The 27,809-nt window shown below is 47.2% G+C and overlaps 2 protein-coding genes across 5 annotated transcripts in view; both read right to left on the reverse strand.

Annotated features, from left to right (window-relative positions):
• The window catches only part of CKAP5 (cytoskeleton associated protein 5), a 95,494-nt gene extending 93,673 nt beyond the window's left edge, over positions 1 to 1,821 (reverse strand). The window contains exon 1 of one of the 3 annotated variants that reach the window (XM_084776675.1): positions 1,724 to 1,821. The gene's annotated coding sequence lies outside the window, so the exon portion shown is untranslated. Of the gene's footprint in view, positions 1 to 1,452; positions 1,471 to 1,723 lie in introns of those variants that run through there. The other 2 variants (XM_084776679.1, XM_084776678.1) reach the window with 2 other exon arrangements.
• Positions 1,822 to 11,471: 9,650 nt separating this feature from the next.
• The window catches only part of LRP4 (LDL receptor related protein 4), a 56,760-nt gene continuing 40,422 nt past the window's right edge, over positions 11,472 to 27,809 (reverse strand). For both annotated transcript variants that reach the window (XM_084775951.1, XM_084775950.1), the window contains 7 exons: positions 24,619 to 24,763; positions 24,224 to 24,337; positions 23,738 to 23,873; positions 19,954 to 20,021; positions 18,473 to 18,560; positions 16,625 to 16,766; positions 11,472 to 13,867 (listed from right to left, as the gene is read on the reverse strand). In XM_084775951.1, coding sequence (XP_084632077.1) covers positions 13,535 to 13,867; positions 16,625 to 16,766; positions 18,473 to 18,560; positions 19,954 to 20,021; positions 23,738 to 23,873; positions 24,224 to 24,337; positions 24,619 to 24,763 — 1,026 coding nt within the window. In that variant the 3' untranslated portion in view covers positions 11,472 to 13,534. The remainder of the gene's footprint in view (positions 13,868 to 16,624; positions 16,767 to 18,472; positions 18,561 to 19,953; positions 20,022 to 23,737; positions 23,874 to 24,223; positions 24,338 to 24,618; positions 24,764 to 27,809) is intronic.

Genomic DNA, 27,809 nt, shown 5'->3' on the forward strand with positions numbered 1-27,809 from the left:
TTTGCCACCTCCGCAAGTGAACAGCATTAAAAACTTGTGTAATATTTTGGGACAGAAGAGAAGGCTTAAAGGGTAAGGGCGGTTTTGGCCAAGCCTGACAACTGGAGTTTGATCCTCAGAACCCATACAATGGAAAGAGAGACCACCAGTGAGCTGTCTGACATCAGGCACCCACAAAATAAATGTAAAAGATCTTTTAAAGTATAGGTATTCTGTCTATATGTCTGTGTATAATGTGTACTCAGTGCCCGTGGCCATCAAAAGAGGGTGTCCTGGAACTGGGACACCTGAAACTGGAGTTATAGATGACTGTGAGCCTTTAACTGGAAAAACAACCAGTGTCCCTAACTATAAGTCATTCCTCCCAGTCTCATGTCAAAAAAACTTTTAACAAAAACATGGTGCACAATTTTTTCATTAAAGGTTTACTACCTTGATTTAACTTATACTGGCAACTAAGTTGATTCTGACTTTCTCTTTATTAAACCTTATAGTTTGTCCAGTCACTTTAGAAAAGTCTTAAATGACTGTTAGCTTGGTTTATATTCTTCTCTTTAAGTCACAGAAGGACTTTTCAGGGTGATAAAAATGGAGGAAAAAAAAAGGGATTTCACCTTTCTAAAAATGAGTTTTCAGTTCTATAATTATGCATAATGTAAGACAAGCACTCTATCTGGGCCAAGATTTGATGCCTTGGTTCCTAAGAGAATTCGAGTCATGTATAAATTTGGGACAAGTTCCGCAAAACCTCTATTGAAGCAGAAATCAGAAACTCATTATTAATATTCACCAACACGAACGTATTCTCTAACACACAGCAGCCACTCTGGCAACAAACTCCTTCATCATTTCCTACGCAAGAAACAAAATGGGATGCGTTCAATCTTGCCTGGCAATTACCACGTCTTTTGGTCAGCTCTCAAGAACGACGACGATCTGCTAAGAGCTAAAGAAAAAGTGAGAATCTGATTCACCTAGCCTTAAAGTGGCAAGGCCTGGCTAACCTACACTGCTGGCTATTGTACTGGGCCCCGCGAAACCCTCACAGCTGCAAAATATCTCAACTCTGCTGACACCTGAGAGAGGAAAAACCAAGGGCGGGGCCCCGGCAGATGAACAGAATGGTTTAAAAAAAAAAAAAAAAACCATCGCAGGTGGGGCGGTGGTGGGGAGGCGGATGCAGGGATGGAGGCAGGCCCAGGCACCCAAGCTCCGGTGCTGGCTGCGGCCGCTATCACACCCCCACCACAGCCCTCCCCGGCTCGTGTTCATTCATTTGACAATTCCGCGAGGCTGCCCTCCAACAAGGGCCTGCAACGCAGGGGTCTCCCCCCCGCCCCCCCGGCCCCCCCGCCCCAGGCTCGGACACCTCCAGCCCGCAGGCGCGGCCCGACACCGCCCCGCGATCCTCCGGCGCTGCCAAGGAAGCTCCCCTCCGCGCGCTCGGCTCACCTGAATCCCAGCCCGGGTCACTCCCACGCAGGCGAGCGCCCACGCCCCCCACCCCACCCCCGCCCTGCCAGCCGCGGGGGGCTCCCCGGCCTCCGCCCCGGCTCCGCCGCCTCAGACCTGCCGGGCAGGGTTCGCGAGACCGCCGAGGAGGCAAGCGTCCGCCGACAGCCCCGCCCGCGGTCGTGGGTCCCCCTAGCGCGAGCCACGCCGCGCGACGCCGGCTCCTCAGGGTCCAGGCCAAGCGGGCGAAGCCCACCGCCCCACTACTCACCTCCGCCGGGTCAGAACCGAGGGGCCTGCTCTAAGCCGTTTAAAACCGCTTGGGCCGCCGCACACCCCGCAGTGTCCTCGTTGTTTATTGGTCCTGAGAGGGCCGCCTATCGCCCTCTTATTGGTCCGTTTGAAAGGGCTGTGGGCACGCGCCGCCTGCGGCCTTAAAGGGTCCGCGCGCGTCTGCGTTTCCCAGGGGCTACTTGTCAGGTGGGCAGCCGGTATGCTAGAGGTATGGCTACCGATGACTTCAGATTGAAGAGCGAAAGGTGTGTGGTAAACTATGCATTCCTAGCCATCGTCATGTTGCCTTTGCCTAACTGCACATGTTTAAACTGCTGTCAACATCCCGGCTTTTCTTTTTTTTTTTGAGACCTTGCATTTGCAAATATTGATTGTGCAATTCTGTGCTGAAGCGGGCATTGGGGGGGGGGTGGGCTGGGGGGAGATGCAAGAGGTAACTGGGATGCAGTGGAAGGAACCCCGGATGGAGGCAGGATGCTAAAGTGTAGTCTTGGACTTCTTTTGAACAAATCACTTTTCTCGGTTAATCTGAACCTCAGTTTCCTCCAGTAGGAAATGGAATAACTGTTTTCCTTACAAATTTAATTTAAAGCCCGGTGGTGGTGACTCACGTTTTTAATCCCTGCATTCAGGTAGAGGCAGGCGGAGGATCTCTGAGTTCCAGGCCAGCTGATCTACAAAGCAAGTCCAGTACAGCCAGAGTTTATTACACTGAGAAACCCTGTCTCAAAAAATTGAAACCAACTAACCAACCAAACAAAAAAAACCAAATTTACTGTAAGGATTTAATACAGCAAGCTGAGTGTCTAGGAATGGCCTTTATGAACTGCAATGCTTATTTTTATGAAAATGAGAGTATTCATTGATGAAATATGATTGTCAAAATTCGATTTTATTTTTTTATTTGCCTTATGGAGGAGTAGTGGTGCATGGAAGGCATTGGTTCTCTCCTTCCACAATATGGTTTCTTGACAGCAAACACCTCTACCCATTGAGCCACCTCACTTTTATTCTTCAAGACCACTGTCTGTAGTCCAGGCTAGCCTGGGACTGGCACTATAGCCCAGTGTACCTCAAATTAGTGGCATCATTCCACCTCCGTCTTCCAAATACTAGGATTACAGGCATGTGCAACACCAGACCCAGCTTTAAAATTCTTTCTTGAATCAATATCCAACATTTCTATGAATATTAGGTTATAATAATGATGTTTACCTTATAAATTTAATGTGAGGATTTAATATAACAAAGCAGAGACAGGCAGATTTCTGAGTTCAAGGCCAGTCTACAGCAAGTTCCAGGACATCGAGAGCTGCACAGAGAAACCCTGTCTCAAAAAACTAAAATCAAACGCCTGGTATGGTGGTGCACGCCTTTAATCCCAGCACTCGGGAGGCAGAGGCAGGTGGATTGCTGTGAGTTCGAGGCCAGCCTGGTCTACAAAGTGAGTCCAGGACAGCTGAGGCTACACAGAGAAACCCTATCTCGAAAAACCAAAAAACAAAACCAAAATCAAAGCCAACCAACCAAACACCCCTCTTAAAAACAAAACAAAACAAAAACAAAAACCCAGGGCTAAAAAGATGGCTCAGGGGTTTAAAACACTGACTGCTCTTCCAAAGGTCCTGAGTTCAAGTCCCAGCAACCACATGGTGGCTCACAACCATCTATAATGTGATCTGGTGCCTTCTTCTGCATAATAAATAAATAATAATAATAAATAATTTTTAGAAACCCAAGAGTTAGAGAAGAAAGATGTGAGTATGGTGGTTCACACCTGTCATTTCAGCACTCTTAAGAGTTGGCAAGGGCGTGGAGTTTGCACTCTGGAGGCAGAGACAGGTGGATGGCTGTGAGTTCAAGGCCAGCCTGGTCTACAAGGTGAGTCCAGGACAGCCAAGACTACACAGAGAAACCCTGACTCGGGAGGAAAAAAAAGTTGTAGGAAGTGTTTCTTTTTACTGTAAGAACATGTGTGAGTGTGCATGCCTGACGCTGCTGACAATATTCCTGGAATCATAAGAAGCTCAACAAAAGTGCACATGGAAGGAAGGAAAGTTGGCATTTTATCAGTGGTACAGATGGGGCAAGGAGAAAATGTCACTCAGCAGACAAAGGCAGGGCATAGACACAAGAAAGTGCATCCTATGTGTGGGACTGAATTTATGGATTTGAGGGATTTTTTTTTTTTTGGTTTAATTTTAGATCAGTTTCTTTTATGTGTATGAATGTTTTGCCTGCATGCATATAAATGGTGACCGAGGAAATCAGAAGAGGCCTTTGGCTCCCCTGGCTGGAGTTTTGGGTGGTTGTGAATCACCATGAGGTCCTCTGCAGGAGCCCCAGGGGCTCTTAAACGTTGAGGCCTCTCCAGGCCAGGGATTTGATTTTAAGAAAAGATTTTTGGTGGGAAGTAATGGAACCCAGGGCTGCCTAAGGAAGGTAAGAGCAGTTCATGGAGGGGCTTGGTAACCAGGCTGAGGACTATGTTTATGTGAAGTAGGTGACAGGGAATATCGAAAGTTTCTGCATAGGAGAGGGATGAAGTCAGGAGTGTATTTTAAGGAAGTTAGTTAGCTTCAGAGTGAGGGTTGGAATCCTGGTTTGGAATCTTAACATAACAGCAATGAAAGCGATAAGAATAGATTCCAGAAGAGTGAAGGATTTGGCCACCAATTAGATTAGGTGCAAAGGCAAGGGTGGATCCTATCTAGAAAACTGAGTCAAAGAAAGTGATTAGAGCCCAGACCTGGGAGAGCTGTTCTTGCCTGTGGAGGTGGAGAGACGGGAGATGCCCGTCTCAAGGGAAAAGAAGAGAGATCAGTTGTTGTTGTTGTTGTTGTTGTTTTGTGTTTTTGTTTTTTTGCTTGTTTACTCTCAGGTTTGAAAGAGACATTCAAAGGGAATCTTCTAAGTAGCCTGAGAAAATACCGAATGGAAGCTGGGAGCCTAGATTAAGTCTTTAGTGGTATTGACTCGGGAACTGCTTTCTGTAGAGTGAGCGAGACTGCTGGGGGGAGGGGGAGGGGGAGGAGTGAAAGATAGGTAATAAACACAGAAAACATGTGAGGAAGGAGAGGAACTAGCAAGGTAAACAGTGACCTTTGGAAAATGGATAATTGGTATACAGAAACAGTCTTCTCCAGGTACTGGTCATTGGTGTATATAGTTTATTTAAATATTATCAGCCATGATCTGAAGAATACACTTAAAGGAGAGGTTGAAGATTACCAGGCCAGGCATGGTGGCGCATGCCTTTAATCCCAACACTTGGGAGGCAGAGGCAGGTGGGTCTCTGTGAGTTCGAGGCCAGCCTGGTCTACCGAGTGAGTCCAGGACAGCCAAGGCTACACAGAGAAACCCTGTCTTGAAAAACCAAAGAATAAAATAAAGTATTACCTCAGACTTCCTCAGTAAAGGATGTGTGTAGTCTGGGTTCTGAAGAGCTATAGAAGAAGATGGCAAAATCTTTTTGTCTTCAACCTCATTAGGAGATAGGCTTTAGATGTCTGAATTCATTCATTCATTCATTTGGCAAATGTTTATTGAATACCTAGTATGTGGAGGGGCTTTTAGGCATTTGGAATAGTCAATGAACAAAGTAAACACACACACAACCCGTCTTTGCTCAAGGAGCTCATGTTCAAGTGAGGAGATATAGTCAACATATAAATGATGTAGTATGTCCTTGTACTATAATGTTGTATACACATGTGTGTGTGCGTGCATGTAGAGGCCAGAAGTAGACATCAACTGTCTTCCTAAATTGCTCTCCACCTTTTTTTTTTTTTAATACAGAGTCTCTTACTAAAACTGGAGACCACCAATTTGGCTAGACTAGCTGGCTAGCAGGCCCCAGGGCGCCTCCTGTCTCCACATCTCCAGCACTGAGATTGCAACACCCAGTTTCTTATGGGTGCTGGTAATAGTGACTAAATTCAAGGTCCTCCCATTTGTACAGCAAGCACTGTACTGACTGAGGTGTCTTCCCCAGCTCCCCCAAAAGACTGTGCATCCCTGGCTAGCCTGGAGCTTGCTGTGCAGATCAGGCTGGCCTTGAACTCACAGATCGCCACAGCCTGGGTGCTGGGATTAAAGGCACAAACCACCACAGCCTGCCCGGCATTGTAAATTTTTAAAGGAGTGGTCAGTGTATGTTTTGTCAAGATATTAGAACTGACTTGAAGGTGAAGGAGTTAGTCATGAGTGTGAGGAGCAGTGTCAGGCAGACGGCACAGCTATACAAAAGCCCTATGTGTGGCGCGTACCTGGCAGGGTTGAGATGCAGGGAGGCCAGTGTAGCTAGAGCAGTTGGATAGGAGGTAGGAGGGAGAGGAATCCCATAGAAGGTGGGGGAAAGGGAGTGGCAGGACCTCTTCAGGGTTTGCAGAAGCCTCTATAGTATCTTGTCCACCGCAGGTGCTCAGTACAGGTTTGGTACTCATCTGTGTACTCATTAGAGTCACTTGTGACTCCATCCCAGGGGCCTCCCAATGGTTCTGTACAAGCGTAGCATAAGTCAGTACACAGCAGCACTTCCAGGCATCAGAAGCAGGAAACTCATGTCAAGTTCTGTGGCTGCTGAGTAACTGTTAGGCGTCTCTAAAAAGGCCATTAGGGTTGGAGCAGGTGCTCATTCCGCTTAAAATCACCAACTGCATTCAGGTTGAAGCATCCCAGTCCTGGGATGTAGATCTTTATTGCCAACCTAAGAGGAACAGCTTCAAGGATTAAATTCCTTTTGCCTTCAGCTGAAGTGCTCCCAAACTGTCCTCTGGAGAAAACGGTGACACTAATACACATCTCAAGTGGCCACGGGTTCTGCGCTTTAACTGGTCTCCAAGATCACAAAGCCTTTCCTGGTTTACACCTGGTTGCAGTTAATAGGTACTGGTTAAATGAAGGCGTAAATAACCTTGGTATATGTGTGTTGTTTCTTTCTTTTCTTTTCTTTTTTCTTTTTTTTTTTTTTAACAATTCATTTTCTTACAGTCCATTTTTTCTAACCTCCAAAATGCAAGCTATTACAGGGAACTTTGACCAGAGAAAGAAACATCAGCCTCATAAAAGAGGAAGGAGGCAGAGGGACAGAGAGATGCCTCATTAGCCATCAACAAGCTCTTAAGGCACAGGGGAGAAAAACCACAGGGAAGGCAGGGCATGTGAGCTCTTGGTCCCACAAAATGAAAACAGCAGATCGGGTAGCTTAGTAAGTAACTCAACTTGGGGTTTAAACTCAGAATCGTAGGCTGAGTCTGTTTTCCCACCGCGCTGAGGAGTTTTCGAGTGCAGGGCTGGAGTCTTCACTGGAAATGAAACTGCTCCCCTAAGAAGGGCAGGAGAGTGATCTAGAAGACAAGCGAGGGGATGGTTGGAAACAGACTGGCTGAACACTTGAGTCATCTTTCTGTGAGGAAACGCCATAGACTTTGAAAAAAAACAGGCAAGGGAGTCACTTTGGTTCTCTGCTGTTAGGTGGCGGTGCTGAGGGAGCAGTCCCCGCCTCTGAACACTTGCTGGGCGAGAGTCTATCAGTAAGCTCCATGCCCAGACCCTTGACCACATTCCCTTTATAGTCATGTCCGTAAATAGAAGGCCCAGAACTCTTCAAGTGTTAGTAGCCTTTTCGCCCTTAGCTCTTGGGAACATTTCTAAGCTGCTAATCATCTCTGCCTTTGGGCTTTCTTTAGGCCTAGGTTTCAAAAAGTGTCAACAAAGTGTCACAAAGACCTCCCTATCAGGGTCTGAGAGAGGGCTTGATAGCTAAAGCTGCCTGCTGCCAGGACTGATGTCCTGAGTTCACAAGTCACAGAACTGACTCCCATAGGTTATCTGCTGACTGCCACACACACGGGTGCAGGGTCATGTCTACTGACACACATACATACATACATACACACAACAAATCAATATAAAAAAGTCCTCTTCATGAGACCTTCCTATGGGCCTCAGGCCTTTTCACCTTAGGGTCCGCCATTTGTTCTTATGATACCAAAAGGCAGTGATCACATTTTTTAATATAATTTGCAAAAATATAGTTTTGTTTTGTTGATTTTTAAAATTGTATTTACTTTCATTTCATGTGCACTGATGTTCTGCCTGCGTGTATGTCTGTGTGAGGGTGTCAGAGCCTCTGGAACTGGAGTTACAGTTAGTTGTGAGCTGCCATGTGGGTGCTGGGAATTGAACCCAGGGACTCTGGAAGAGCAGCCAGTGCTCCTAACCACTGAGCCATCTCTCTAGCCTCCTGTTTTGTTGATTTAAAATATATATGTGTGTGTATGTGTCCATATGTGCACTCTATGCTTTTGATGCCCAAAGTGTTAGATTCCTTGGAACTTGAGATGCAGGTCGTTGTGAGCTGCCATGTGGTGTTGGGAACTGAACCTAGGTCCTCTGCAAGAGCTCAAGTAAGCATTCTTAACTGCTAGGCTATTTCTCCAACCCTTTTTTGGTGATTTAAAAAGAAAAGTGTATATGGGCTACAGAGATGGCTCAGAGGTTAAGAGCACTGACTGCTCTTCCAGAGGTCCCGAGTTCAATTCCCGGCAACCATATGGTGGCTCACAACCATCTATAATGAGATCTATAGTCCTCTTCTGGTGTGCAGGAGGACATGAGAGCAGAGCACTGTATATACAATAAATACGTATGTGTGTGTGTGTGTACTTTTATTTTATATGGAGGGTTTTACCTGTCTACACCATGAATGTGCCTGGCCCCCATGGAGACCAGAAGAGGGCATCAGATCCCCTGCAACTGGAGCTATAGATGGCTGAGCAACATGTGAGTGCTGCGTATTGAACCTAAGTCCTCTACAAAAGCAGCAAGTGTTCTTAACGGCAGGGCCATCTCTCTAGCCAGTTACAGGATATTTGATTATTATACATAGAAAACTTAATCATTAAATATAAAAGCTTAAATAGATGTCAGATGCAATTCAGTGTGCCCTGAAGAGACGCAGCTTGGATGTGCCTGTAAAAGCCTCCATAGATGACAATGGTGAAGGATGGAAAGTTCCAGCCTGTTTGAAGGCACGTTGCTTGGTAGTGGTCTTATGGTCTTTGCTCTGTGACCTGAGGCAAAATAAGCTGGGTAGCCTCGAGCTACCCCACTGTAAAGGTGACCTGCTGCAGCCTGGCAAGGGTGTAAAGGGGGAGTTAGAGACTTCTTTGAGACAATTTGGCTTCTAATAGCACTTAGCTCCCTTTTGGAGGCTGGGAAGAGCCCTTGTGGAAGGGCCCATGGTAAGAGTCAGGGCGTGCAGGACCAACACAGAGGCAGCTGTCCACACACAGGTAAAACAGCGTTCTAGGAAAGAGAGCTAAGGGGCCCTCTTTGGCTTGGAGAAGCTCAACAGAAAGGTAACTAGCTAGGTAAAAGGATACAGATAGAAAGAGATTTCTAATGAGCTGTTTGGTCGTAGAATGAGGCTTGAAAATAGATATTTTGTATATAGTTCAGAAAATAAAGTTACCTTGCTGGCCTAGCAGGTTTTTACTTCAGTTTATGCTCCCCTGTCTTTATTGGTACAAATATTAGATAAATTTAAACAGTGATATACCAGCCTGTTTTGTTGATTTTTGAAGACAGTCTCGCTAGCCCAGGCTGGGCTCAAGACTCGATGTTCATGTTTGTGTCTCTCAACCTCCAGACTGCTGGCATTACAGGCATGTGCCACCACTGGTCTAGTTTATTAGAATTCTGTGGTGGGTGTTTGGGTGTGTACCCGGAAGCCAAAAGATAACCTTGGGTGTCATCCCTCAGAAGCCATCCAGCGACTGTCCCCTCACACGCACACTGTCCTGTAACTCACCAACAAGCCCCAGGGCTCACCTGTCACCAGCTCTCCTGTGCTGGGATTTCAAATGCATGCCAACCTTCTTGGTCTTTCTTTTCTAAACGGTCTCATTATGTTGCCCTGGCTAGCCTTGAACTCACTAGAGCAGGCTGGATTACCATAGCTGCCACCATGCCCACTGTGCATGCCCCACAGCATTTTAAAAAAAAAAAAAAAACATGGGTTCTGGGGATCAAATTTAGGACCTTGTATTTGCAAAACAAGGTCTCTACTGAGTGAACTATCTCCCTGGTCCCCGTTTGTTAGGCTCCCACTCATATTCTCCAGGACGGGGACTGAAGAACTGAGCAAGGAATTCTCAACCCTCCCCTCAGCCTCAAGATCCATCTTTTCCTATTATGGGAATTTGTTTTCTTTTTAAAGAATGTTGGGGGAGAAAGGATTTAGTTATCCTTGAACTCTTCTTTTGTTTGTTATTTCAACGTGCCCTGGTGTTTTGCCTGCCTGCACATCTGTGTGAGGGTCTCAGATCTTAGAGTTACAGACAACTGTGAGCTGCCGTGTGGGTGCTGGGAATTGAACCTGGGTCCTCCGGAAGAACAGTCAGTGCTCTTACTGCGGAGTCATCTCTCCAGCCCTGCCCTTGAACAATAGTTTGTAGTTCAAGTTTGTTTCTGGTACACCAGATTTCTTGTCAGTCAGACCCAACTCTTTCTTGTTCTTTTCATTTTCTTCATTTGTCCTTTTGTGGGAGTAGGGGTGGCGAGGGTGCTGCCGCTGGCCTCGACTCTGAGACCAAAGCATCGTTTAGGTGTGGGTGGTACCCTGAGCGGGAACAGTCTTCTAGTAACAGTTTAGGCTTTAGAAAACCAACCACTGACACTTGGAATCAAACTCTACAAGCAGCATAGCATTAGGACTAGGATATTCCTTACTTTTCACAAGAATAACACATTCATAGAACCTGCTAAGGGCTCCTTGGTGTCTTTTCTTAGCCTTGAGACTCAGTGGGAAAGTTAGGAGAATATAAGTTTTTGTTTTGGCTTGGTTTGTGGGTTGTTGGTTTTTTTTTTTTTTAGACAGGGTTTCTCTGTGTAGCCTTGGCTGTCCTAGAAATCACTCTCTGTAGATCAGGCTGGCCTGACACTCAGAGAGATTTTCCTGCCTCTGCCTTGAATGCTGGGAGGAAAGGCGTGCACCAGAATGTAGCTTTTTGGTTTTTTGTTTTTGTTTTTTCGAGACAGGGTTTCTCTCTGTGTAGCCTTGGCTGTCCTAGACTCCCTTTGTAGACCAGGCTGGCCTCGAACTCACAGCGATCCGCCTGCCTCTGCCTCCCGAGTGCTGGGATTAAAGGCGTGCGCCACCACGCCTGGTGATTAGAATGTAGCTTTTTAAAAAAATGGAGTCTTGTTTGTGTGTGGTACTGGAGATGAAACCAAATTCCCATTGCAGGGTTTTTCATGCCATCTTGGACAGTTTTGCTGGTCACCATCATTGCAAGGCACAGTCAAGTCCTGTGATGTGGGAGTCCTCAGCGAATGAAAACGGAAGTAATGGGTTCATGGTATATATGCCATGACATTAGCTTCTGGAGCCCGGAGATGTCACTAACGGCCATGACTGTGGCCCTGTCAGGCAGCTTCCGTCAACCCGATGATGAGCTGCATTCAAGGTGAAGCCTCTCAGCCATCCTCCTCTAGAGGAACTCAGGATGACACGCTGGCGAGCTCTCTCATCTTGACCTATGTTCTCAAGATGAGTGGAAACGCCAGCACAAACCTCACATCCTTTAATTCCCCCTCCCCCCCACGGGTCACACATCTCTGAATATGCCAGAGGTGATGTCCCCAAGTAGGTTTTCCACAGCATGGGTCTGTCAGATAGTGCAGGTGCAAGATTAGTCATGACTCCAATCCAGCCGACATAATTAAGAAAGCTAAATTTATATTAAATTATCATAAAGCCCTAAAATACTGAACATAGTGGTTAAATAACTCCAGAAAGTCCAACCTCTCCCGTGAGTAATGTTAAAATCATTACACATGAGCATGGGGAAACCACTTCCATTAGTTTAGGACAGAGAGACGTTGCCCTTTTTTACAGAGTAAATCAGTGCTCAAACAGATAGCTCCTCAAACGTGTCCTTTCTACATTCTGAACGGCCCAAGTGCAATAAGAACCTTGCCCCGTCCACTCAGGAGGGTGCCACTCTCCCGTTCTCTTCCTCCTCCGCGACCGTGAAGTTAAAGACTCACATGCTGCCTCACTCCGTGTGCAGGGGGCCCTGTTTCCTCTTAGAAGTGGCACTGTACTCATTTTAGTTGGCGCAGGCTATCTGTGTAGACCCACGTCTGGGCCTAGCTCATGAGAACAAGACTAATGGCTTGACATCTGCCTCCTACTCTTATTAACTGGCCAGAAAAGACTCCCTCTTGTCCTGTCTTTCAAGCATACCCTTGGCAGCTGATCTCTGAAGAGCAATAGCCATGAGAGATGTTTTAAATCAGGAAACTTCCCTTAGCCCCCTCCCCACTCCATCCTTGGCTCCTGTCAATCTCTCCTGTTGCCCCGGGTTTCTAGAGAGCCATGCCTGGACTGGCTCTGCACTGGTCCTTGCTACGTATCTACTCCTTGCTCGCCACTTTGCATCTCCATTGGCTCTTTAGACTTTGGAGACCGAAGATGACACAAGGATAGGGTTGAAAAAGCAAACCTATAGGCCCCTGTCTCAGAAAGGAAGCGCTCGGATAAAAAAATTTAACGGCAGCACAAAAAGTCTCCGCTAACCCTGGGAGAAGCCCTTGGTATGAAGGAGCAGGAAGCAAGCGCCGGCACTTCAGCGTGGACAGTGGCTATGAAAAGAGTCCGCATGGGAGCCACAGGCTGTGTCCATGAACTTGGGTCCCTGAGCACCTGAGGATGAACTCAAGAGGTTCAACCTCACAGTACCTCTCCTGAGCCCCTGCGCGTCCTGGGTCCCCCCGGTTGCTCTCCCTCGTCATTCTCTGAAAGGCTGCTCCAGAACCGCTTCCCGTAGCGTCCCCGAGAATGGGAGAGAGAAGAGCAGAGGAAAGAAGCCCGAGTAAGACACTGTGCTTGATCTACGCAGAGCTCCTTAACCGTCTTCCAGGTCAGGCTGCCAAGGCCCACCTCATGTTCGCTCAAGCTCACAGCAGAGTTCAGTGCTTAGGAAGAGCACTGGCCAGGAGCAGCACCAGGAGGGAGTTTCTATTAAAGACAGGGGCCTCCAGTTATCCAAGGTAGAAAATGGCCCCAGACACTCTAGCAGGAGGAAAAAAAAAAAAACAGCGTAAGCCGTACCCACACTTCCTCTGTGTCACAGCTGACAAAGCAGTGACTCCTGGGGGAGGAGAATGTCCACTGCCAGCAATGGACAAGACAACAGGGCTCAAGTGTGCCCACTCCCCGCCCCCCTCGCCCAAAGAGCTTTTCGTAATTACTAACACACGAGGCTGGAGGTTTCCCAAACACCCAGACCAGCTGGGATGTTTCTTCCTTCGTCCCTCAACCTCTATCCATTACCTTTTACCTGTGACCTCCACTCCCAGCCCCTGGTAGGCCAGTTTGCAGAGAAGCCATCATGTCAACTGTGATGGGGAAGAGACGGAAGTCTTATGTCATCAACTGCATCGGTGCTGTGGGGCAGGCACAGAGGGGGTCAGGGCCAAGGGAGCCGGGGCTCTGTGCTGACAGAGAATCATGCTGAGCCCAGCTTCAGGGGCGGGGGGCCCAGGATAGAGTGCAAGAGGTGAGGTTCATGGTAAAATCCAGGTCTAGATTCTTGAGATGGGCCCTTATTTCTGTGGACTCAGATGAGTTACGGGGTCTATGGGGGCTCGGGAGCAGTTTGAGGCAGGAGGAGGAAGACGAGCACACGGGAAGGGGGGGGCTGCTGTTGTGTGAACGCAAGGATCGGAAGTCCACAGAGGAGAAGGAACAGGCAGGCAGGGAAAAGGATGTGGGCATTTAGACCTGGCTCTCTGAGGAGAGCTTGCGTTCGTGTTTCCAGCCTGTGTCTGGCAGAGAGCCCCGTCTTTCTGGAGTGGCTGCAGTGTGAACACTGCTACACTCAGACTGCTCCTCCTGCAGCAGCTGCTCTGTCTCCGTGTCATCCAGGGAGCCAGAGCTGGCCTGGATGGACACCGTGTCTGTCTTCATGCATACGTGATCCCGTAGAAGGCCCCCCCTGGAGCTGCGCAGTTGCTTGAGGTCATCCCACTCAGCCTCATCCCCAGAGAGGAGGCAAATCCCCTCAACAATCTTGATCTTCTCCTTGGTGTAGCCGTGGTCAGGTCCACCCTGGGGTGGAGAACAGAGACACACAGTCAGTTGGCATCCTAGAAAGGATCTCATGGCGAGCTGAGAATGACAGCGGAGCTGAACGGAAGTGGCTAGGGAGGGCAAAAGCCTCCCAGACTGGTAGAACAATGTGGTCAGAGCAAATGTGATGTCCCACCTAAGGGCAGCTGTGATAATAATTACATTATTCACAGCGGGAGGGGAGAAACCATGGCTTCTGGTCTTCTATCAACCACTCATTAGCTAAGTTATCTTGAGCAAATTACTTAACAGTTTTAAACCAGGTCTTCACATGTGCAGCGTAGGGGAATAGCAGTACGTATGAGTCACGCGAGTTGTTGTAAGGGTTAATTGAGGCAATTCAGGGGGTGCAACTGTCAAGAGCACTGGACACAAGACATGCTAACACACTAGCTGTTGTGATATGGGTTACTAATGGAACATCATGCCAATATAAGACAATCAAAAGCAACTCAGTATGCATTTACACCACGTGCTAACCTGCTGCATCATCCCTGTGGTTTATTAATGGGACATCATGCTGACATAAGTAATCAAAAACAATTCAGTATACATGCAGTCAGGATCTTTATGTTGCTGCTTGCTTTGAATGATCTTCTTCTTTTTTTCTTAAAGACTTATTTATTTATTATGTATACAGTATTCTGCCCAAATGTATGACTGCACACCAAAAGGAACCAGATCTCATTATAGAGGGTTGTAAGCCACCATGGGGTTGCTGGGAATTGAACTCAGGACCTTTGGAAGAACAGACAGTGCTCTTAACCTCTGAGCCATCTCCCCAGCCCTGAATGATCTTCTTGAGAGGAGTGGGGCTTAGAAATAGTATTTGTGTTATTAATGTACGTTCATTGAGTCCCTGTAGCCTGTAATTCTTTTAGGGAAGACACTCTGGAACTGCTTCCATGAAGACCATCCTGAGCGACCAGCATCACTCTGAGGATAGCTTAAACTTCAGCTCAAGTTTCCTCCTTTATGTACTCTTCAAGGGCAGCCTCATTTCTGGCTTGTGGAAGATTCCAAATATTATCCTGCCACCACTAGGAACAAAAGAGCCATCACAGCTTGGGTTCTGCTCTTGGGGTACCCTTACCCATAGTCTCCAACCATTGCTTCCTGTTAGTAACAGCTCACTTAGTTATTACTGAATAATAACTACAGATAGTTATTAAGGCCCTCCGTGCAGCAGACACGATGCTACATGCTTCATGCTTCATGGCGGATGAGCGCTGCCTTCTAAGAGTCCCTCAACCATGCAGAGAGACGGAGGTCATTTGCAAGCCTACACAGAGACACCCCTTCACCCAGCACGCCCTCGGAACCGAAGTTAGTGAGAAATAACGTGCAGGCCCACACAGAAATGCACTGGGTTAGTTGGGGGGAGGTGGGGTTCATGGCAATGGTAGTTCTGGAAACACTGTTTCCTACACACAGCAACTGGTACCTGAAGTCAAGAGGAAATCAGAAGAGAAAGGGTGAAAGGCTATCAGAGGGGTGAAAAAGCTGCTGAGGAATAAACAGACAACAAGAGAAAGAGGTCACACAGTTTCCTTCCTTCCCTTCTGGTGGTAGTGGGGATGGAATCAAGGGCCTCGCACAGGCCGTGCTAAGAACTCAAGAATCCTCAAGAACCTTTCTCAGAAACAGGTTTCCCGTTCTCAGAACCCATAGGTAGGTAGTCTCGTGAGTTACAGCGGGGGCTTTTTAAAGACAGGAGTCCCTGGATCCACAGCCCAGGCTGACTGTGGATAGTGAGGGCCGTGCAGGGTGGACTGCTACACAAGTCACAGCAGACCAACGAGCGGCTTCTTAGGGAATATCTCAGGGAAGGTTGCAGGATTTTAGAAGAAACCAGGTTCTACCCGATTAGGAAACTGACATCTCAGACCTCAGAGCCCCTTGTGGAAAGAGGACTATTTTTCATGCCCAAATATTCAGTACATAATTTTGCACTGACTTAACAAAACATTAAAAAAAATAAAAACATGTAAATCTCTAGGTTTCTAGAAAAATCTCTTAAAACCTTAAGAAAAGAACTAGCCAATCCCAGCACTCGGGAGACAGAGGCAGGTGGATCACTGTGAGTTTGAGGCCAGCCTGGTCTACAAAGCGAGTCCAGGACAAAAAAAAAAAAAAAAAAAAAAAAAAAAAAAAGAACTAGCCATTTCCAATAGCAGGCACTTGCACCAGATAGTAGAGAAAAGAGTCCATGAGCTCTAGGGTTTGGGGGTGTTATCTAAAAGAGCCCCCTTGCTTCAGAAGGGTATGGCCTCAGCACAGACAACCCAAGGAACAAAGCATCCATACACCTGGAAAATCTTGAGAGCGACTGATATTACTTTCAGACTTAAATCTTCTGGCCTTGCTTTACTAAGGTCCCTCAAAGATTTTATTTTATTCTATTTTATTTTTTGTTTTTTTGAGACAGGGTTTTTCTGTTTGTATCCCTGGCTGTCCTGGACTCACTTTGTAGACCAGCCTGACCTCGAACTCACAGGGATCCACCTGCCTCTGCCTCCCGAGCGCTGGGATTAAAGGTGTGCGCCACCAGTGCCCAGCAAAGATTTTAGATCTTTGTAGAAAACCAAGTTACGAGCTACGTTCTGTTCAGTATAATCTCCAAAAGGGTAGATGGGACAGCACGTGCGGCCCTTACTTATCCACTCAGGCAATTCAGTCATAATTCTTATCGTCCCCAAGCCCCAGAGAAGCCTAGGTAGAAAATTCCACTGTTACCTCTTTCTTATAGCAGAGCTGGTTGTACATGGCTGGTTTGGGAACGGCTTCGATTTTCACTTCCTGAGTAGAGGTTCGGTAAGAGGGGTTGCTGTAGGTCAGGTTTCCCATTCCAGGGTCCGTGAATTTTGATTTTCTGTGTCTTCAAGAGGAAGAATCACCCAGAAATTAGTTGAGATCTTTGTAGGTATGATACTCTGGGAAGATGTAACCTACGTGTGGGAAGCAGCCTCCTGGCAGCCACACCCTTCGGAATCCCACCCTTGAGTGTGGGCCGGAGCTGGTGACTCACTTCTAGTGAACCCATTATGTAAAAGTACTAAAGACTAGATTGTGTCCAGCTTGAGTGGTGCATCCTCCCTCCTCCCTCCCTCCCTCCTTCCCTCCCTCCCTCCCTCCTTCCCTGTCCTTTTTAAAGAGAGCAACCTGCCACGTTGCAAACTGACTTATATAGAAAGGTCCCCAGGCAAGCAGCAGATGAGGGAGACTTCTAACCAACAGCCGGTGAAGAAGTGGATCCTGCCAGTAATTATTTGAGTATATTTGGACGAAAAATTTGCCCTGTCTAGCCTTGAGACAAGGTCCTAACTCTGTCTGTAACCCGCGAGAGACCTTGAAGCAGGGCACACCGTGAAGCCGTGCCCAGATTTCCGATCCACATGAACTGTGAGGCCGTGGACTGTTATCATTTCACACGGTTGATAGTGATAGCTCGCCACCCTTCTGGGCTACTTGCCGTGCGGGAGAGGGATCCTTGTTCTAATCCCACCCCTGTGATTTACCACAGGGGCTAGTGGGACACACGGTCTAATCCTTCTGTAAAGTGAGGAGTTAGTACTTCTGTTACTGGGTATGCTGGCTAGGTTTCTGCACAAGCTATAAGCAGAGAGGAGGGAACTGAAATTGGGAAAATGCATCGATAGCAGTGGTTTTTTAACCTGTGGGTGGCAACACCTTTGTGTATGGGGGGGGGTCAGTCATCAGATATCCTGCATATCAGATATTTACATAATGAATCATAACTATCAAAATTACAGTTATGAAGTAGCAACAAAATAATATTGTGGTTAGGGTCACTACGACATGAGGAACTGTATAAAAGGGCCACGGCATTAGAAAAATTAAGAACCAGCAGGTCATGGTGGCGCACGCCTTTGACCCCAGCACTCGGGAGGCAGAGGCAGGTGGATCTCTGTGAGTTCTAGGCAGTCTGGTCTACAAAGCGAGTCTAGGATAGTCAAGGCTACATAGAGAAAACCTGTCTCAAAAAAGTCAAAAAAGAAAAGAATCTAAATTGAGGGCTGGAGAGATGTCTCAGTGGTTAACGCACTGGCTGCTCTTCCAGAGGACCTGAGTTCAATTCCCAGCAACCACATGGTGCCTCACAACCATCTATAATGTGATCTGATGCCTTCTTCTGGCATGTAGGTGTCCATGCAGGCAGAATATTCTATATACAAATAAATAAACCTTTAAACAAACAACAAAAAAAGAGATCCTAAACTGAAATGGCATATTGTGCCTTTTCAAAGTGATTTCTAGCAAGTAATGCTCGATCAGCCATGTTGAGGAGGAAGGCTGTGCTAACGGGAAGGGGAGACCTCTTGTAATTCTAATGGTTTCATGTTGAAGGGTATGGAAAGACTCATCCAACAAGGAAACTCCTGAGGTTCTGATGGAAGAACTAGTAACTAGGTTTCCACTCTCTCTTTCTGCTACTCCAACCAGGGCCCAGTGGTGAAACTAGGCTATGTGGAAGTGTACTCAGCAAACTGAAGCTTCAGGAGAGCCCTGATAGGCTAACAGGGACCAAAGAACACGTCACCCATGCAACGAAGCTGAGGTCACCTGTATAGCATCAAAGCCGCAATCACCAACAAGATCAGCAGGATGCTGAGGAGGCCACCGATGACGTAGCTGACGTGGAGTCCTTCACCTAGGAGAACGGAGAGACGGTAGGCAAAGACTGTGACACCTTCTAGCTGCCACTGGTGGGAGGGTGCCTCTGACTTGTGTGGGTTGCATATTGTGTGCAGATGGCGAAGGGTCACAGGAGCAAGGTAGCCGGAGATGCATGGGAGGCATGCCAATACCAGTCCAACCACTTACTATGTGGCATAAGGCAAGATGCTTAACTTCTAAGTGGACATTTTCTCATTAGTCAAACATAAAGAAATGAATTGGAGGGCCAGGGGAAATTAAATGACAGTACACACGCACACACACACACACACACTAGCCCCCTCTAAGTCATAATTTTTCTTTCTGTTATTCCAGCATCAGTGACAGCCTGAAAACATTATCTTACAGTGAGAAATTAAAATATTTGGAGAGAAAAAAAAGCAATGACATGCAACTTTAACACAGTAAATTGTCATAATTGTTTTATTATATTATCAACCACTATTGCTAATATCTTACTTGGCCTGATTTAGAAAGTAAACTTAACGATAGTTATTGTATATATAATAGGGTTCAGTACTCTCTAAGGCTTTAGGTTTCATTGGTGGGTTTAGAATGTATCTTCCATGGATAAGGAGGATGTATTAGTTGTGGGATTTTTTTGTTTTTTTGTTTGTTTTCTTCAACTCGACACAGGCTAAAGTCTTTTGAGAAAATGCCCCCACTAGGCACATTTGAGAATATATACCCCCATTAGTAGATTGGCCTGTGGGCAAGCCTGTGAGGGTATATTTTTGATTAGAGATTGATTTGGGTGAGCCTATTCCACAGGGAAGGCAGTTCTGCCACGGGCACCTCTGAGAAAGGACTTATATAGAGAAAGCAGGATGAGAAAGCCACAAGAAGCAAGCCTGCTAGCAGTATTCCTCCATGGCTTCCTCAGTCCCCGCCCTGACGTCCGCAGTGATGGAGTGTGGCCTGAGAGGTGTACCATGAAACAAACCCTTTCCTCCCCAAGTTGCTTTTGGTCATGGTCTCTATACTACAACAATGGAAACCCTAATAAAGACAGGGGACCATGGTGCTCACACACATGGACACGGCATACAACGCTTCTCAAGTGCCTAGGAGGTACACTGTAAGTGGTGACTCTTAGGATTATTATTTTGTGGATTTAGTCAATGAGAAGAGTTCATCAACCCTGTAAGACTCCTCACAAAAGCTGGGGAAATGAGTGGGGACTTAAGGTTGTAGGAAGCCAGGTGTGGTGGGGTCCCCATAGCGTCGTCTCAGCACTTGGGAGACAAACAGCAGGGAGATTGAGAGTTTGAGGCCATCACAGCCTATGGGTTAATAAATAACCTGTTTCAAAAAGAGATAAGCAGAAGAGTCTTCTTTCCCACAACAGTTGTGTTCTCAGGACCTACCTGGAGCAGCAGGTACAGCCTCATTGGAATGTGCACAGAGGCCCAGCTGGGCATCCCTTTCAGAGCATCTGTGGGGCGTAAGGAGGAGACATGAAGCCTGCTTGTACTCAAAGCGGTCCTCACCCTCTCCCAGGGAAGGGGGAAAGGGCAGCAAATAGGGCTTTCAGGCCTGAAAGAGTCTGTCAGGGGAGCAGGGGGATGGCTCAGCAGGTAAAGGCGTCTGCTGCTGGGCCTGATGACCTGAGTTTGATCCCTGGAATACACAGGATAGAAAAGAACCAACTCCTACCGTTTGTAGTCTGGCCTTCACATGTGCCCCCCCCCCGAAAATGTAATTCAAAAAATGTATTAAACCAGGCATAGTGGCGTAGACCTTTAATCCCAGCACTTGGGAGGCAGAAGTAGGTGGATCGCTGTGAGTTTGAGGCCAGCCTGGTCTACATAGTGAGTCTAGGACAGCCAAGGCTACACAGAAAGACCCTGTCTCAAAAACAGAACAAAACATAACAAACAAAACAAAAGGGAGGGAAGAAGGGAAGGGGGGAGAGGTGGTTTCTAGCTGCTATGTTATGTTTAATTATGTTTTCAATTATATACCCTTTTTAAATTTTATTTTATTTGTTTGTTTATTTTTTGGTTTTTGAGACAGGGTTTCTCTGTGTAGCCTTGGCTGTCCTGGACTCTCCTTGTAGACCAGGCTAGCATTGAACTCACAAAGATCCTCCTGCCTCTGCTTCCCGAGTGCTGGGATTAAAGGCGTGCGCCGCCATTCTCAGCCCTTATTTATTTTTTTAAGACTTTTTTTTCCCTCTTTTTTCTTTCTTTCTTTTTTTTTCTTCTTGTTTATGTGTATAGTGTTCTGCCTGTAGGCAGAAGAGGGCACCAGATCTCATTATAGATGGTCGTGAGCTGGGACTTGAACTCAGGACCTTTTTGGAAGTACTCTTAACCTCTGAGCCATCTCTCCAGTCCCCTATATACCTTTTAAAATAATAATTTATTTATTTTTATTTTATGTGCATTGGTGTTTTGCCTGAATGTACGTCTGTGTGAGGATGTCAGATTTTGGAGTTATAGTCAGTTGTAAGCTGCCATGTGGGTGCTGGGAATCGAACCTGGATCCTTTGGAAGAGCAGTCAGTCTTTAACCACTGAGCCATCTCTCCAGCCCCCAATTATAGACGTTTAAAAGAAGCAGTTTTAGAGTGAGCTAGATAGAGTTCTAAGGACACCAATCAAATCTTCCCTATACTACAAGAATGAATGAGAAACAGCTGCTAACCAAGCCGATCAGGTTGGTTAGCACAAGGCTAAAAAAACAACAAAACAAAACAAACTGTTTTTCTTCCCGTGTCATTCTTTCACAAGGGAATAAGCCATCCAGAGGGAGTGCTCAGCTAGTGCACTTGCAGTGTTCAGAAGGCAACTCTGGCATGTTACAGCAAGCGCTTGGAGGCACCGCCCAACAGCCTGGAGAAAGTCCCTGCACGCAGCAGAAGAGCATCTGAAACCAAGATACAAGGGCTCTTCAACTGGAGCTCCACCGGAAAAGGTCTGAGGAAAGGGGGCATGGCGAACAGCTGGTAATTCCAGCATTTGGAGGGTCCTGAATGAGGGCAGCCTAAGCTACATAGTGCTCCTGTCTGAAAAAAAAGAAAAAAAGTCCAGGTGGAATGAGAGGTGGGGTAGATAGGATTCACTATATATATAGTGAATTTGTCAAAGGATAAGTGAAAAATGAATGAAATACTAGTTATGATTATTTTTTTCTTCAGTTGTAGGACACAAGCATATGAAAATACCATATTAACTGGGAAAAATAGGACTTCTCTTTTTCTTTTTTTTGCTTTTTTGTTTTTGTGTTTTTGAAACAGGGTTTCTCTGTGTAGCCTTGACTGTCCTGGATTTGCTTTGTAGACCAGGCTGGCCTCGAACTCACAGCAATCCACCTGCCTCTGCCTCCCAAGTGCTGGGATTAAAGGCCAGCTGAAAAGACTTGTCTTTTAGCACCTATATTCTGCTTAGTTATGTGGGATGGGTTTTTTTTAATTATTATATTCCAGCTAACATGCTTAAATAATTGGAACATTTACTACTACCACACAGTATAAACAACTCACAAGGGGCTGAATTCTATGAGCACTTAAAAAAAGACAGAGGGCCCAAGGAGATGGGCTAGTGAGTAACGTTCTTGCCAGGAAAACAGTAGGATCCTGGAGCCCCAGCACCCACATAAAAAGCTGGTTGCAGTAGCAAACAGCTGTAACCTCCGTGCTGGAGAGGTGGAGAAAGAGAGTTCCTGGAGCTGGCTGGCTAGTCAGCCTAGACAGATGGTGAGCTTGGAGGTTAGGGAGAGAGGATGTGGGAAGCTACTGAAAACGACCTCCACATGCACACAGGAGCATGTATGTATACACATAGGGGAAACCGTCTGAGAGGGATCCAGATGTTTCCCACGTGAGCCTAGGGACTAGAAGTGCGGGTTGGCAGGAGAGTGCTTGCCTCAGATGTGTGAAGCTCAGTCTCCAGCACTGTGAAAACAACACGAGTTCTAAAGAAAACTTGTGACCAAAGAAGGTGGAGAACACTTCAAAGTTCATCAGAAAGGCACGTGTTCGCGCTTGGATGCTTGTTTTCCTTACAGACTACACAAAATGCATCTGACCATGTGCCAATCTTAGCACTTTGGAGAATCTTGAGTTTAGAGTACTTATCTTGGAGTCATTGTTTCTGCTTTCCGAATCGAAACCAGGTCAATTACCTCTTAATCTATAGTTGCTAGTGTGTTCAATTTAATGACATATATTTTATGCTGGATTTGAAGACTGTATATGGTTATGTTTGCTTATTTGATAATTGTGTGTGTGTGTGTTTGTGTGTCCATGTGCGTGCATGGGTATTTTATTTGTGTGCTGGGATCATTATAAACTAAGACTGTCAGCACACAGTGGTTGCACGCCTGTAATCCCAGCACTCAGGAGGCAGAGGCAGGCAGATCTCTGTAAGTTTGAGGCCAGCCTGATCTACAAAGTGAGTCCAGGACAGCCAGGGCTACACAAGGAAACAAAACAAAACAAACAAACAAACAGAAAACCACTAAAGCTCTCATACCCAAGCTATAAAGTTATAATGCAAACAGTACTGGAGGACAAAACCCTAATACTAAACCTGTGACATGAGAGCAAAGGGAGCTAGACGGGATGCAGCGAGGAGCTCCTCCCTAGTGCTTGCTTTAGAAAGCTGTTTCTAAGCTTTTTGCTCTCAGAAACCGAAGGAGCTTCGGGCACTGGGAGAGATGGCTCAGTGAGTAAGAGCACTTGCTGTGCAAGCATGAAGACCCAAGTTGGATCTCCAGCACTTATTCAAAAAGCTGGGTATAGCTGCACACATGCCTAAAACTCTGCCAGTGGGGGGGGGGGGCGCACATAGAGGAGACTCGCTGGTCACCAGCCTAGCCAAAAATACAGTGAGCGCCAGGTTCAGTGAGAGACCCTGCCTGTCTAAGGGGGTGGAAAGGTAACTGGTCTTCTCCTCTATCTTCTACCCATGCACAAATGGCTATGCGTGTGCTCTCGTGAACACACACACACACACACACACACACACACACACACACACACAGTCATTTACAGCAACCTGCAATTGTAAATATCACCCCTGTCCCACATAATAGGGTTAATGATGTAATCTGTCTCCCATCTGCCAGATTATAAAGCTAGGATGATGCTCTTCTACTAGTGACCCGAATGCAGACCCTCAATCCTGTACTGCCCTGCGTACTTTACCTTCCTTCCGCCCCCTCCAGAGATGTGCGGGTCCTGGCGGTAGGAGAGCGCAAGGTGGTGGGCAAGGTATTGGGCAGCACTGGGCTCTTCTCACTCACGCTGGTAGCCCTGGGAGCAGGAGGCACTAGGCCAGGTACTGGAGAGAAAACACGATTAGGATGCACTGCTAGAAGCCTGTGAACGGTTCAAGAGTGGCAGCTAGAAGAAGTCTCGACAGAATTTTTTAGATGCCTCAGGCACGCGCTATAAATTAATCGAGGCTATAAATTAAAAGCGGGTTTAGACTCAGTACTAGTGATTCTAGATCAAATCACTGGATCACAAAGATTAAGACCAGAGACGACGGTCTGATGCCAGAGGCCAGACCTGAGCTGTACATTTACCTTATGTCACCGCAGTGCCACCTAAGGGGACAGAGCCAAGGCTGCCATCTGCTGCTTTTTTCGAGGGCTCTGTTGTTCCAAGAAGCTAGTCTACCCAACTCACCAAGGGAGCAGGGCTGGCTGTCTGGCTCGTCAGGACAGGCACACACGAAGTCAGAGGCTCTGGCAAAGCAGAGGTGGGTACATCCACCGTTGTTCACACCGCAGGCATTGGTCCCTGGAGGCAAAGCAGATGCGTCTGGTCTGAGACAACCTAGGATCTCCCAGTCTCACGCTTCTCAAAAGGGAGGGAAACCAGGCCTTCCCCCCGCCCCCCCCCCCCAGGACAACAGGGCAGGAAAGGGAGAATCTCAAAGGATGCGAAGGTCTAAGGACTTCAAACATGAGCCAAAAGGTTTTCCTCATGGCTCCCATTATGTTGGCCAGTAACAGCCCTTGGGGCGACCAGAGCCAGTCCCACCGACTGTATGGAAAGGAGCTCAGTTCCTAGGTGCCCACCTGTCTGCCGCTGAGGGGACACCACAATGATGTCCATGAGTCCCTCCACGTTGGCCAGCACTGTCTCCTTGTTGCGGCCTGAGTACTTGTCAACACGCTGGATGGACTTGGTCTGCCAGTCTGTCCAGTAGATCCACCTGTCCTGCTACTCAGTAAGGAACCAAAAGAAGAAGCATTCGGCAGTCAGACCCCAGTGCCACTTCCTGTGCCTCAGGGTGTGCTATCCCTCTGCTGGAATGCCTTCTGTCTCTGACACCACCCCCCCCCCACCCCTGCCCAGGCCAATTCTGTGCACCCCCAGATATGATTCAGGAAACCACTCCACATCCATAGTGCATCCTAACCCTCCATGTTGTTTTGCGCCATGCAGCTATTTCCAATGTGCAGCTTTGACACTCAGTAGTGACTTGTATTCCTGTCTGTTCCACCCGACTCAAGTTTGTGGTTTTGTTTATTTATCTGCTTTGCTTTTTGTTTATTGAGGCAGGGCCTCACAGAGCTCAGATTGGTCCCGAACTTCCTATATAGCTGAGGAAGGCTTTGAACTCCTAATCCTCCTGCCTCCACCTCTCAAGTGCTGGAGTTATAGTCACACCTCACCATGCCTAGCTATGTTTTGAGACAGAGTCTTGCTACGTAGCCCAGGTTAGCCCGGAACTCATTGTGTGACCCAGGCAGGCCTCACACACTCAAGAACCTATTGCCTCTTCTTCCCCATTGTGAGAGTTACAGCCATGTCCCTCCAGGCCTGGTCCAGGTTACTCCTTCAGGGATGCTCTTGGTTCATCCCCGAGTCTGTAGCACCCGCACTCAGTTCTCAGTCAGAGGAGTGGATAGCTCACTACCCAGCACGTAGGAATCTAGAGGTCAATTTCAACCATTGCTGTTTTGTTCTACTTGTTTAGAGCCCTGGCTCAAATCCTCTGCTCATTTCTGTGGGCAGCTTCCTAACAATGCCTTGATGGTGAGACTCTCAGCCGAGGCAGAGAGGGGAAATGAAAGTATTATTCTTTTCCTTTCCGGCGGTTGAATGTTAGAAATGCTGGAGGACATTTGTAGATTGAGAAAATATATTCAGTATTAGCTATCACCAGGTAAATCCAAACAAAACCTTTCTGCCTGATAAAAAGCAGATACAGAATACAGAGCTGGGGACATAGCTCTGTGGCAGAGTGCTACGGGTTCAATCCCTGGCATCAAAAAGAAGCAATGCTGCTCCTCGCCTGGGCAGCACAGTGGAGCTGACCTGGTGGCTGGGGGCACGGGTGACCTGGCCTTGGGGGCATGAGCATGGGAGAGCTGCTCCCCCACCACCCCCAGGCAGATGGGAGAGCACCTCCACTTCACCACCTGCAGCAGGTGGGAGAGCTGACCCTTGCAGTCATGAGATCCTTGCCAGCTGCAGCTTTGAGTGAACTAGCTAGCTGGGGTAGTGATGGAGAGCTGGCCCTGGTGGTGTGGGTTGGGGAGAGCTGGCAAGCTGACCAACTCAGCTCCCACCCAGGCCCAGATCCAGGGCTTTGAGTTGGCCCACCTCAACATCTACCCCATCTATGATCTGCTGGAGCATGTGAAAGGGCCAGACCTGCAGATCCAAAGCTGCAGCATCTCCATGACACTGGGCAACAACAGGGTATCCACCAGGAGTCCCAGTGAGGATTTAATATTCACAGTATAGCAGAAGCCAGAGGCCTTGAACCAGACCACTGACTCACTGCAATGAACATTTGCAAGCAAAGAAGTGCGGACAGGGCTGGAGAGATGGCTCAGTGGTTAAGAGCACAGGCTGCTCTTCTACAGGTCCTGAGTTCAATTCCCAGCAACCACATGGTAGCTCACAACCATCTCTGATAGGATCTGATGCCCTCTTCTGTCATGTAGCCATACATGGCAAAAGAGCTCTTGTATACATAAAAATAAATAAATAAGTAAGCAAGTAAGTAAAAACCATCTATACTGTGATATGATGCCCTCTTCTGGTGTGTACATGTACATGCAGATGGAGTACTCATATACATAAAACAAATAAATACATCTTAAAAAAAAAATAGGAAAAGCAGGGCAACAGTGGCTCATGCCTTTAATCTCAGCACTTGGGAGGCAGAGGCAGGTGGATCTCTGAGAGTTCGAGGCCAGCCTGGTCTAAAAGCAGCCAGGACAGCTAGGGTTACACAGAGAAACCCTGCCTCGAGAAACAAAAAAACCAAAAATCCAAAAACCAAAAAAAACCAAAAAAACAAAAACCCAAACCAAGAAAAAAGACCAACCAACTAACCAACCACAAAGAATAATGCAGAGTGGTTGGTGTTTGCCAAGTAGGGAGAATATTTAAGTGGTTAAGAATCTGTTTTGGACTCAGTCTTCTGATCTCCTATAGCCCAGGCTAGCCTCAAACTAGCTATGCAGCTGAGGATAACCTTGAATCCTCCTGCCTCTACCTCTTCCCCTCCTCCCCTCGAAGACAGGGCTTCTCTGTGTATCCTTGGCAGTGCCTGACTTGCTTTGTAGACCAGGCTGGCCTCAAACTCACAGAGATCCACCTGCCTCTGCCTCTAAGTGCTGGGATTATTAGGCATGCACCACCACGCCTGGCTCTGCCTTTACCTCTTAATTGTTAGAATTACAACCACATGCCATCACATAGCTCCCTCAGTCATCCTATTGTATTGAACTTCCCCCAAATGAGGCTAAGAATGATTGAAATAGTTACAGGTGAGCCAGGCAGTGGTGGCGCTCGCCTTTAATCCCAGCACTTGAGAGGCAGAGGCAGGCGGGTCGCTGTGAGTTCAAGGCCAGCCTGGTCTACAAAGCAAGTCCAAGATAGTCAAGGCTACACAGAAAAACCCTGTCTTAAAAAACAAAAGAAAGAAAGAAAGAAAGAAAGAAATAGTTACAGGTAATGGTTAATCTCTTTTTTCATTTGAGACAGGGTCTTATTATGTATCCTCTGCTAGCAGGGACCAGCCTGGCCTTGAGCTCACAGAGATCCACCTGCCTCTATAAACCACCTCTTCTTACTTGGTTAATCTCAATTGTCAAATTGATGGGATTTAGGATCACCATGAAGACAAACCTCAGAGGATGCCATTGAGGTTGCTAGAGTAAGTTAATTAAGGTGGGAAGACTCACTGTAGGAGTGAGTGGGCTGCGAGCCTGGACTGTATAAAAAGCAGAAAGGCTGGGCACAGCAC

The sequence above is a fragment of the Acomys minous genome, assembly GCF_964271855.1.
Source record: "Acomys minous genome assembly, chromosome: 3".
Taxonomy (NCBI): domain Eukaryota; kingdom Metazoa; phylum Chordata; class Mammalia; order Rodentia; family Muridae; genus Acomys; species Acomys minous.